This window comes from Platalea leucorodia (assembly GCF_965183815.1).
Source record: "Platalea leucorodia genome assembly, chromosome: 3".
Taxonomy (NCBI): domain Eukaryota; kingdom Metazoa; phylum Chordata; class Aves; order Pelecaniformes; family Threskiornithidae; genus Platalea; species Platalea leucorodia.
The window spans coordinates 94,455,075-94,467,661 of NC_138825.1; the positions used below are offsets into that span (position 1 = coordinate 94,455,075).

A 12,587-nucleotide genomic window follows, 5' to 3' on the forward strand; every position below is an offset into this window, starting at 1 on the left:
GTACAGGGGGACGATCACTTCCCTAGTTCTGCTGGCCACACTATTTCTGATACAAGCCAGGATGCTATTGGCCTTCTTGGCCACCTGAGCACACTGCTGGCTCATGTTCAGCTGGCTGTTGACCAACATCCCCAGGTCCTTTTCCACCAGGCAGCTTTCCAGCCACTCCTCCCCAGGCCTGTAGCATTGCCTGGGGTTGTTGTGACCCAAGTGCAGGACCTGGCACTGAGCCTTGTTGAACCTCATACAGTTGGCCTCGGTCCATTGATCCAGCCTGTCCAGATCCCTCTGTAGGGCCTTCCTACCTTCAGGCAGATCAACACCCCTGCCCAACTTGGTGTTGTCTGCAAACTTATTGAGGGTGCACTCGATCCCCTTGTCCAGATCTTTGCTAAAGATATCGAACAGTATCGGCCCCAACACTGAGCTCTGGGGAACACCACTTGTGACCGGCCACCAACTGGAGTTGACTCCATTCACCACAACTCTCTGGGTCCAGTCATCCAGCCAGTTTTTTACCCAGCAAAGTGTACGCCTGTCCAAGCCATAAGCAGCCAGTTTCTCCAGGAGAATGCTGTGGCAAATGGAGTCAAAGGCTTTACTAAAGTCCAAGTAAACAACATCCATAGCCTTTCCCTCATCCACTAAGCGGGTCACTTTGTCATAGAAAGAGATCAGGTTAGTCAAGCAGGACCTGCCTTTCATAAACCCATTTTGACTGGGCCTGATCCCCTGGTTGTCCTGTACATGCCGTGTGATGGCACTCAAGATGATCTGCTCCATAACCTTTCCCGGCACCGAGGTCAGGCTGACAGGCCTGTAGTTCCCTGGATACTCCTTCCAGCCCTTTTTGTAGATGGGCATCACATTTGCTAACCTCCAGTTAACTGGGACCTCCCCGGTTAGCCAGGACTGCTGATAGATGATGGAAAGTGGCTTGGTGAGCACTTTTGCCAGGTCCCTCAGTACCCCATCCAGCCCCATAGACTGGTGTGTGTCCAAGTGGTGTAGCAGGTCACTAACAATTTCCCCTTGGATTATGGGGGCTTCATTCTGCACCCCATCCCTGTCTTCCAGCTCAGGGAGCTGGGTACCCAGAGAACAACTGGTCTTACTATTAGAGACTGAGGCAAAGAAGGCATTAAGTACCTCAGCCTTTTCCTTGTCCTTTGTCACTATGTTTCCCCCCGCATCCAATAAAGGATGGAGATTCTCCTTAGCCCTCCTTTTGTTGGTAATGTATTTATAGAAACATTTTTTATTGTCTTTTATGAAAATAGACAGATTAAGTTCTAGTTGAGCTTTGGCCCTTCTAATTTTCTCCCTGCATAACCTCACGACATCTTTGTAGTCCTTCTGAGTGGCCTGCCTCTTCTTCCAAAGGTGATAAACTCTCCTTTTTTCCTGAGTTCCTGACAAAGCTCTCTGTTCAGCCAGGCTGGTCTTCTTCCACTCCAGTTCGTCTTTCAGCACATGGAGACAGCCTGCTCCTGTGCCTTTAAGACATCCTTCTTGAAGAATGTCCAGCCTTCCTGGACTCCTTTGCCCTTCAGGACTGCCTCCCAAGGGACTCTGTCAACCAGGCTCCTAAACAGGCTAAAGTCTGCCCTCCAGAAGTCCAAGGTAGCAGTTCTGCTGACCCCCATCTTTACTTGAAGGATTACGTTCTGTACCAAACTAGTCCATTTACCAAAAAGCTTTGGCAGGGCTTTATCAGGGCAAAGTCAGTTTGCCAGTCAAGTTATATGGACTTTCCTTGCTCAAATGATGTAGCTTACAGCAGGAGAAAAGGAATGTATTTTTTTGTTGTTTTGTTTTTGGTTCAGTGCAACTAACAAGACATATATCCCCAAATCATATATACTACTGAAAGTATCCTTCTGCTGGTGTATGTGGGTCAACACAATGACTTTCACTGCCAAGGAAGCATCTTAAAAAACAATAATTACTCCAAACATTCCAAATGACAAGAATGATGTGATATAGAGTTTAAGGATCAAAACCATTTCCAATAAATCATTAACACAGAGAAATAGGGCTCTACTGCCTATCAGTTTCACATGGCCAATACTATTTTGTTAAAAAAGGTCAAGTGGACCATTTTAACTCTTGATTCCAAATGCAATCTAATTTATACCCTCTGAGACAAAAGGTTGGAGGGAATGAGTAGAAAGAATTCTCCATAGGTAAGTATAATTTTGTTGAAGAAAATACATAATGCCACATTTAGAAGTCTGTCTTTACACTTCGAGGACTACAAACCTAAATTTGCAAATAAAATATACAATTCTATTCCGGGGAACAAAAAAAAAAGGAAACACCTTGAAAACAACTAACAATACCTTCAACATAGGTACCTCAAATATAATGATCATAAAGTGGTGCTGTACACATTGGACTTCACAAAACCATGTAGTGTTTCTCTTCACTACAGGCAGGACCAACTACACCTGACAGATATTTGTTTAATTTCTTCTTAGGCAGTCTCCAGTAAGGAAGTCTAGACAACCTCTTCCGTGTTGTCTATTATAGTGCTTCGTTGTACTAGCCTTCAAAAAAGGTTTTTTACTATTTAAGACGAACCTGCCTTACTTTATTTTAAGTAAGTAAGTCACTTATTCTCATCTTATCCACACATATACAAAATGCTTTCTACATACCTGGAACTTAATTCAGTGTTCTTCAAACTAAAGATTCCTCTGTCATTACAACTGGTCACTAACCTCACGTTAAAGCATAAGCAGATACATTCAACAGTGGAGAATGAACTATTCTAAAATTAGCTTCCCCCAAAACAAAAGATTAATTTCGTGTTTCTTATACATTAAATATAACATCTGCCTCCAAAAATTGGGCTGTATTGGAAAAACATCTATGTCTGAAGAAAAAAAAAGCATGTTGTTAATCCTCTGACAGAGCCACACAGATCTTCTAATTTGCAACAAAACCATCATGGAAATTTTGAACAAGAATTTAATAGAAAAGAGCTTTTCTATACCCCCATGAAGGGCCCCAAATCAAAAGCACCTATTTAGTCACTATTTAGGACTTCTAAAAGCAAAGACATAAAAGTTACATAGTGATGGACATTTTTTCTGGATCAGGCCCACAGATGATTTGGCAAAATGTCGTGTTTAACAGAGGCCATAAACACAGACTAAACACTTCTCTTTATGAGGAGGCTCATGAAAAATGCTGCAGATTCTGTTCAGGGCCTATTGGACAGAGGTTGCTGAAGATGATTTATAAAGACATAATAGACCTAGTTAACATCAGTGACAGGTTTAGTTTTGAGTATAATATTCTAACTAGGTAGTTTACAATTGCCAGCTTCTGTTTCATTGAATATTTAACTCGATGAGTGGCATCTTGAAATAAAAGTACAAAACATATACTGCTTAAGTCCATGTTATTGCATTAAATAGCTGCTTATAGATGAATGCGGCTGTATATATCTACACAGTTATTAATATGACGCTACAATAATTTTTTTTAAACATCTAGAATGGTATCCTGTATTTCATTCTGAGTGACCTGATTTCTGTCATACTTTTTTTGGATAACCACATATGTTTTATCTAGGATATCTTGAGCTTGACCTGAAAAAGGAATGAACTATTGTAGATCTATCTGAGATATCTCAGCAGAACATTAGTCACTGCTCTGCAACAAGGGCACAACTTGAGAAGTAAAGTCCAGTCAAGGAGCAGTGGGAAGTGGGGAGAAGGGAAAGGGAAATTCCACAAAAATAAACCCCAAGAGAAACGTTATCTCAAAGAGAAAAGTACGTTCTTATTGCCTTTCTTCACAGGTCCTCTCCCATAATAATGAAAGTGATGCAACTGTTTTAATAAGCACACTGTGGGCTGACTGACAAAGCAACTTTGCATTAACTGCCGCACTAGTTAAATATGTATTGCACAGATGAAATCATAATTCCACCATATTCCCACTCAATGGGAGCCTATTATTGCCTTTAGTGAAGCTCAAATCTAGTCTAAAATGGTAGAATTCTTAGCCAAAAACAGAGGTGGTGATGAAAAATTCCCTTGTGGAACAATCCCATCTGTCAAACACCAATAGTACTTGGTTCACCTAAGATTTTTAACCAAGCTATTGCAATATTAAAAAATCAGAAAGCATCCATAAAATGCCTGCACAATGTATGTGACACAACAATATTTCGTTTAAATTGCAAACATGTCTTTTTAAGACTTATGTGAGCATTAAGATAATGTCACAGAGTGAAAAAAAGCTTAATGCAGTGATTTGCCTTGCAATTGCAAAAGCAGATGCACAAGACTAGATTAAGGAAGCAATGAAGTTTGGCTGTTTTGTAGAAAATATGTCATGATACAAACTACAGTTCTGGTTTGAAATATGAGAATTTTGTCATATAATTTATAAATTATGTCACCGCCTTATTAGCAGTCCACAGACCAGGCAAGAAACAAATGTAATATTTTTTAGCAAATGATGATGAAGATTAACAACCAAGTGGTACTTTGTCAAAATACTTAACACTGCAATGCTATTATCAGCATACTGAGGACTTTTGTAAGCAATGACATCAGCTTGAACGAAAACAAGGAAAGAAGCCAGAAGCGGTTATAAACTCCAACACACAATTTACATGACATACATGAATATAGGAGCAAAAATGTCTACAAATACCAAAGCAGACATGAATGTACAAGAACGTAGAGTACTTATATGAAGAAAAACAAAACTGATAAAGATCACCAGCACAGATGACAAGAAATTCATAAGTTTTTATTTTATACCTTTCTCGTTCTGGTGAATGCAAACTAGTATCTGGTCTCAAGCAGTTGGTACTAGCACTCCTAGCCCTGTCAAGGGAGGGCTGTAGTTCACTAGTGCCAGTGCATTGCATCCAATGGTAGAAGAGAAAGAAAAAGAAAACAAAGAAAGGAATACAATGTTAGATATTAACTCATAAAATAATGCTTTCTTTACAGAAAATGTAGAATCACAATGATTTAATTAAGGAAAACATGAAAGAGCTGACTGGATGACAGTGCCAAGATTTGTTTAGAAAATAAAAGCAAACAAAAGACTGCTAGAAATTTTTTGCTAAGATCGTTGAAATGTTTAAAACTGAATGAGACAGAACAACATCCACTTGTAAGAAAGTGGAATGAGAAATACCAAACAATAAATTTAAATCTTTATTAACAGCAGTAAATCTTAGGCCAGCATAAAAGGATGTGATACACTACATATTATGTGAAATCACTTTACAGTGAAGCTCATTTATTTTGCAAATCCACATGAGATACCAAACAGGAGGGAGGAATTAATCCTCAGTTTCTTACCTAACCAGCAGATCATCTCCAAATTTCGGTATTTGTGAATTAAGGCAATCACGAAGGAGTGAAATATCCTGTCTAATCACTGATTTGGTCTTAGCGCATGCAGGAAGAGTTGAGCTTTGTAAATTAAAACTATTTAAACAAAATGAAAATAAATTTGATATGTAACCAAAATCATATACATGAACAAAAGAATGTAACAAAGAAAAACATGCAACATATAATTTTAACAGTGAAGAAAACTACCTAATACACAGTGGTTTGTTTTTTCTTTCTTTTTTTTTTTTTTTTTGGAATGTAGGGGTTAATTTAGACAGTTATATGAAGTTATTTTAGTATTATATCCCTTATCTCTTAGTTATAAAAACTGTATGAAACATTTTATTTTTTTTTTATTTAACAAGGCAAGACTATTTATTTTTTAAAAAGGAACTAACTACTTACAGTGGACTCTAAACACTTCTTACCTGTATAGGTTCCAATGAGTACCATTTTCTAGTAAAGGCATCTTGGGTGGTAATGTTTTATAGTGCCTAACAGAATTTCTTGAATGTGGTGGAATAGAAAAGAAAACAGAACAACACAAAAACATGCCAGAAATAAAAAGACAGATAAAGGTAAAGCAAGACTGACCAGAACATAAAATAAATGCATAATATTCTACTATATTTAATAGCTGTATGAGTAAATTTCTCAATATATATTTTTCTCAACTCAACTCAACTACTGTGACAGCTATCTGAGGGACAAATTTTTTTATTTACACTTTTGTTAATACAGTCCATGAACACATGACAACACTAATACAGCTCAGATTTTTTTCCTTGTAATGAAAGTAATCTCAATTACATTTTTAGAGATTTTTAATTAAAATATACAAGTTGTTGTAAAGGATTAGGTTCTTATTAAACTTGTTTATTTCTCTCAGTAATGCCTTATTTAGACATACAGAGACGTTAACCTCTTCAGTAGCTAAGCATTAAAAGCTTGCTAAAACAGTGATATAGTATCACAAAATCAATTATAGATGTATTAACATCTGGCATTTTTGAATGTGGAAGTCTTTTTGAAGTGGTGTATCAGCTTCAAAATCTAACAGTAATTAAATGCTATTAATAATAAGCTAATTAAAAAAACCCTAGGAGATCTACTACATCAGCCAGCACAGCAGCATAGCTGCTCTGAGATGCTATATGACAACTGTCTAATATCATCGCTTACAGTACATGAGATTTTAGAACCAGAAATGTTTGCTTTATTATCCAGCTCTACCCAGTGAGCAAGGGAGAAATTTAAAGGCAGACAGTGGCTGCCGAATGGGAATCATGGCCATTTAATGGTTAAGGGTTAATAATCAAGTTCTAACAATTTTCCACATATCCTACCAGGACACAGCTGTGGTGCTAGTAGCAGAAGGACCAGCAGCCTTGAGGATTTTGCAGCTTCCTATTAAGGCTTGGACCTAGGCACAGCAGATCTACATTACAAGCCTGGCTGTATCACAGACAGATGAAACAACTCTCTGCCTGGAAACCCTAGTGTTTGTAAAACCCTGAGGGATTTAACAGAGGAGCTCTGACCATTCTTGTACAGGTTTAATGGTCATCACTGCTGACATCTCTACCAGCAGTCACTGTGACGTTGAAAAGTTGGAATAAAAGAATGGTTGTCCATCAGGTCAATCCTGGCATATTAGCAGATACTACCAATCAAAGTAGGTGTGACCTAAGACATGGACTGTGACCACCCATGCTCTATGGCATAGGTACACACATCCTTCCACCATTTCTGCTATCAGTCAATAATTGCATACAGATGGACAGGATGGACAGCTAGGACTACTATTATTCTAAACTGATGTATTAAACTAACCATATATCTTAACTTTGCAGCTTGGACTATCTCATATTAATATTTCTTTCATTTAACATGAAGCCCTTAAAATTTCTTTCCCATTTTAAGCTGAAGCTGTCTCAACAATTAATTAAAACATTATTCAGCAAGCTGTCTAGAAAACAAGGATAAAGCCTTATAATGTTTCTAACATGAAAAAATGTCAGGCCACAAATGAGAAAGGACAAAAGACAGCAACCAATGCGCAGACCAAATTTTTGTTGAAAGCGTTTTTGAGACTACTCAGTCAAGGATGGATATTGGCAATTTTCTGTGTATTATTCAAACTTGGATTAGGCTGTATAAGCCTCAGAGTTAAATTTTAAAAAATCAACCTATTGGCTTCTATTGCCCTTATATTCACCTTCAATACATTATTAAAAGGACCATTGTGTTTTATAGTATACCATTACTGTTACTTTAAAGGGGTGAATTTGTTACTTTTCTTGATCATAAAAAAATAACAGCAATAATTAGAATAACGAAAAAGGCAAGAAAGGGCTGTATCGCTGAATTCAGTGTAGCTCTTACCTAAGTCTATTGCTGCCCATGCACAATTTTAGCTGGTTAAACTGGCCAGACTGGTTAGCAGATTTGTAAAACTATTGGAAATCTATAGTGGCTGAGCAAAGTGCATCAGAAGATCATAATACAATATCTACTTCATTAATTGAGAATTTAAGCATTATCATTGAGTATTCTAATGAAAATTGTAATCTTTAAGAAGGAAAGGAAAAAGCATAGACCTGGGGGCAAGGAGGGGGGTTTAACTATACAGGATACAGCAGAAAGAAAAGGCTATAGGAAGGAGGCAGGAAAAATTGCTGCTATATGACAGTGAACTGACATAAAATAACAGCGAGTGAAAGAAATTATTAACCTTTGAAACCTAAAATGTTGAGGAAAAAACGTTTTTGGCTGAAGTATGAGAATGAAACTCTTTCTACTGATAATGAAAACTTAAATTTTAATTTAACAGCTTCACTGGTACACAGATTTTTTTTTGAAAGTTTTCATATTTATTATTTTACCTTTATACTATTGTGCCTTCTAACAGAACCCTATCACAGCATCTTTGATGCTGTTTCAAATTCGATGAAGAGAATTAAAGAAACCCAAGGCATATTAAAAAAAACCCTACTCTGTAGGGGAAAATTCTACACCAAGTAAATGAATAGGTACATTAGACAACGTGTTTTTAAAAGTTTGATGGTTTTAAACATATAGCACTGATGTAAAACTCTTAGCAACACCCAGATCCTGAACAGAAAAATGGTTAACTACTTGGTTGAAGTAGTTGAATGGTTAACTACTTCAACTCCGACCTACATTTTTACTGATCCTAACTGGAAGATTTTCTACCCAATCTGACACGTATTTTTAACAAGGTTAACAGATGTGGTGAAAAAAAAAAGGCAGCGGCGGGGGGCGGGGGAGGCAGAGTTAGATTTGTCAGATAAAGATATTTCAGTCCAATTTAGTTTCACAACATTGGGAAGAGTTGAGAAAGGGAGCTCCAAGCTTTGGAACGAGAGATTAATGAAGACTGAAGATGAGCCCAAACTACAAAGTTTATGCCTGGATTTAATTTATAGCATAATTTGTAGATAAAAAGACAAGTGACCCCTCAAATCTGGGGTTCCCAGTGAGCCCTCATTAATCACTGTTCTTTCCTCTACAAGTGACCAAAATCAGCATGATGTTAGGTGTCACAACAAGTACAGATTGTTGGCTTGTGCACGGTCATAATATAAACATAAAAATGCAAATAAAAGAAAACATAAAAACAACTAAAAAGGAATGTTTGAAATTATAACAACACTGTCATGCATTGGCAGATCAGGACTTCTGTGACTAGACAGAAAATCTGCCACAAAATACAACTGAAGTTCACAAACATACATACACATTTCGATCTGAATTAAAATGAACAAAAAAGAACAGCTGACACCTGGATCACAACGTACTAGGAAGTTCTTTACTTACTGGGACTAAATACCGCTATGGGAAAAAGTCGGGCACAAATAGTATAGACAACTAACCGGATGTCTTCATGATTACCGAATTCCTGTATTTACCTGATGGTATGTAGGCACTCTGCACTTCTTCCTCGTTTTGCTCTGGGCAGCATAAGAAGCTCACTGCACAGACAGGATGGGTGGTGAGTGAAACAGATATAATTATGAAGCATTAGATGACATGGGTTATGCCAATGATATGCAAATGAAAACATAAAAAGAAACAAGAAGCTTCCACTCAGATAGTCTGATAATGTTCAAACCCAGACTGCACTTCTCAAAGAATATGAGACAAAAAATGCCTGTGATAACTACATTTTCAACAAATTCCTTTTAGCGTGGCACTTAATTTTGTGGGATTTCTCATTTCAAAATTCAGAAGTATTGTTTCAGAGCTCTTCATGACAAAAGAAATCGATAAAACAGCTACATTTCTCTAATAACCTCCTTTCTCATGAACTAATTAATGAAGAAATACTTTAGAAAAAAAAATGATGCTTGTTGTTTGGGTTTTTTTTGATTCCTAAGCCACAAAAACATACATGAAAAAGCAGGAAGGGTTTGCTACTAATTTACTGCAAATCGGTTTATGGGAAGAGTACCCAGTCACCCTTTCAGGAAAAACAAAAATATATGTTCACTGGAAATATTACGTTTGGACAAATATAAATTCTGACTCATAGCTCTTGACAGTATTTTGTAAGGCAATCCTAAAGAAACAAAAAAATTGCTAATCAGCCATTAGAGTTTTTTGTTTCTTATTGTCTCCAACTGAGAAAATCAGCTGTTTATTCTATTCTTCATTTACTGTAACCAAACACATGCTACAGCCGGCAAGATGGTAAAATTAATACATATTTATGCCTATGGTAAATATGACTATGATATGAAATATCCCTTGAATTAATCTTGTAGTTTTACGCACTTCAACACAGTCAGAAAGACCAAGCTCCAAACCTCCTAATTATTGTAAATATGAAATTAAAGCTAAACTTCATGGAAACATGCTATTTTAAAAGAAGCAGGGAATCATATGAAGTTCTATGGCAACAAAGAGAGAAGAGATTACAAAATAGATAAAGCAGCTGTTGTTCAATGTGTTTTGTGCTCCATGCCATTATAAAATGACCCATTTAATTGATGCAGTATAGGTAATATTTATCTAAAATTCTAAACTGGGCAGCTTGAAATAATGGCTTGTGAGTCACGTGTGAGATTTAGCTTTGCATCTGGAACCACAGGCCTGATTTTGATGCAACAAAATGTATTAAAGGTGAACTGAATTGTTTTTTTTTTTTTTTTTAAGCAAAATTTCCATTCATAAGCTCAGAGGACTGACAGAATTTTCTAAATTACAAATAAATATGCATTTTAGGAAAAAAGTTACCATTTTCTTAAGCGTTGAAAGTAGATGCAAAATCCACATTAAATTATAGGGTACTTCGTGCGTATTTACTCTACCTTTACTAGGCCAAAGAGTATCTATTGTAATAGGTCCATGGCAAACAGTAATATAAAATTCATCCAGAAAAGGTATATAAAATAGCAAATCCACCATGAAATCTTCAAGTTAAAAAAAAAAAAACAAGAGAATCCATCACAGTAGATTACTGATAATATAAGAAGATACTAAGAGTTCTATAATAAATTAAAACTGATTTGGAGACATTTAAAATAAAGATTATTATTCTAAAACCAGTGTTTTCTAATGTGAATATTTTAGTACTCACATTAATAGACTTTAATTAGGAATAAAAGAAACACTAGAAAAAATTATAAGGGCCGTGTCCTTGAAAATTGGATGACGATCCTAAATTCAGAGCGAAGTATACTGCTTAGCTAGATTTCTTAATAGAAGGTTTTCCTAACAGATTTATATATATACACACATATACATGTGTATATATGTATATACATATATATGAAAAATGTAAAGTGGACAAATCAGTTCCACTGGAAATTTATCACACCAGATGCTTTAATAGGAGACTATAATAACTATTTTTACAAAGATCTATTCAGAATATTCAATATTAATTTGGGACCAATAACAGATCACTGAGAAAATGGTCAAAAATAATCAGCAACTGCAATTTCTGCCACATAACTATCGGGTAATTACTCACCTTTCAAACCAAGTTTAGGTTAGGTATCTACATGAATGTACTTGTTTAGATGAAGGGTTCAGTAAATGAACAACACATAATACTTGTACCACTATTGATACTGAATAAAGATTTTTTTAAATCCTTTTAAATCCTTGGATGTGATAGAGAATCTTCCTCAACAAAAGCTGGTTTTGATCTTCCCTATGATGCTGCTCTTATATACTGAAAGACAGTAAAACCTGCATGAGTTAAACAGTCTCCACAACTGAAGAAATCTGGTGGAAAGATGAAAAGGAAAACAGGAAAAAGGAGACCACTGCACATGAGATAATTACTCAAGAGAGTAAGTACATGGACCATCTTTAAATCCTGCAAATAAGCCATGTACATCCTTCATATCTGATCTTTAAACTTCTGAAAAGCGTTTTCTGAACATTGAAAAGAACTGAAGAATGTGTCTTACTCCAGCAGCCCATTGCTGCTGTGGCTCTGGTCTGATGGCTCATCTCCAAGCAAGCCTCAATGCAAGCCCTGCTCTCCAAGCATAATCCATGCATATATCAACATTTATGTCATGGTTTGAGGATTTACTGGAAGAAAATTTTCTAGACAGTTAACTGTATTTACTTCTACTGACAAAAGCTACTTTTTAATGTCTCTTTCTCTTCAGATCTGCTGAATAAGAAACCTATTCAATAAATATTTTCAGGAATCTTTTGAATATATCACTACTTATAATAAATAGTAAAATTAAACATTTGCAACAAGTGGAAATTACTTGAATTAGCTTAACTATAAATCTGACTACTACTTTTAAAAAGCATTTCAATTCACCTCTGAAAGGAAATTCAGTACAACAATACAACTTAGACAATTCTGTACATACTTCTTGCCTATAAGGTGGAATTTTAAAATGTTCCAAATAACTCATTGATTCCCATATGTATGTTATCACATTAAAAAAGCAAAACAGGCAAGATCATATACAAAACTGAACTACTTTAACTGAAAAAGCCATCTGTTATTCAATTTCTATGTTGCTTCAAAACTGGACAGAGTTCCAGAGATTTTTATGATTTATTCTTTACATGTCTTCACATCACTATGAAATGTATGTTTTGTATTGAATTTAATGGATCATTTTGAAAAGTTTTGTCATCCTTACTCATAAAAAATAGTAACTTAGTGCAAAAAAAATAAAAATCTGAAGACTTTCCTAGGACAATTGATCATGT

At 36.0% G+C, this 12,587-nt stretch overlaps 1 protein-coding gene across 49 annotated transcripts in view; it reads right to left on the reverse strand.

Moving 5' to 3' along the window:
• RIMS1 (regulating synaptic membrane exocytosis 1) overlaps nucleotides 1–12,587 on the reverse strand; it is a gene marked incomplete at both ends in the record, with an annotated part of 339,260 nt that overhangs the window by 112,153 nt on the left and 214,520 nt on the right. For 24 of the 49 annotated variants that reach the window (XM_082307784.1, XM_082307779.1, XM_082307777.1 and 21 more), the window contains 2 exons: nucleotides 4,785–4,874; nucleotides 9,305–9,367. The exons of 10 other annotated variants lie outside the window; for them this stretch is intronic. In XM_082307784.1, coding sequence (XP_082163910.1) covers nucleotides 4,785–4,874; nucleotides 9,305–9,367 — 153 coding nt within the window. Of the gene's footprint in view, nucleotides 1–4,784; nucleotides 4,875–5,336; nucleotides 5,451–5,800; nucleotides 5,879–9,304; nucleotides 9,368–12,587 lie in introns of all 49 variants that reach the window. 15 more of the 49 variants (XM_082307762.1, XM_082307773.1, XM_082307751.1 and 12 more) reach the window with 4 other exon arrangements.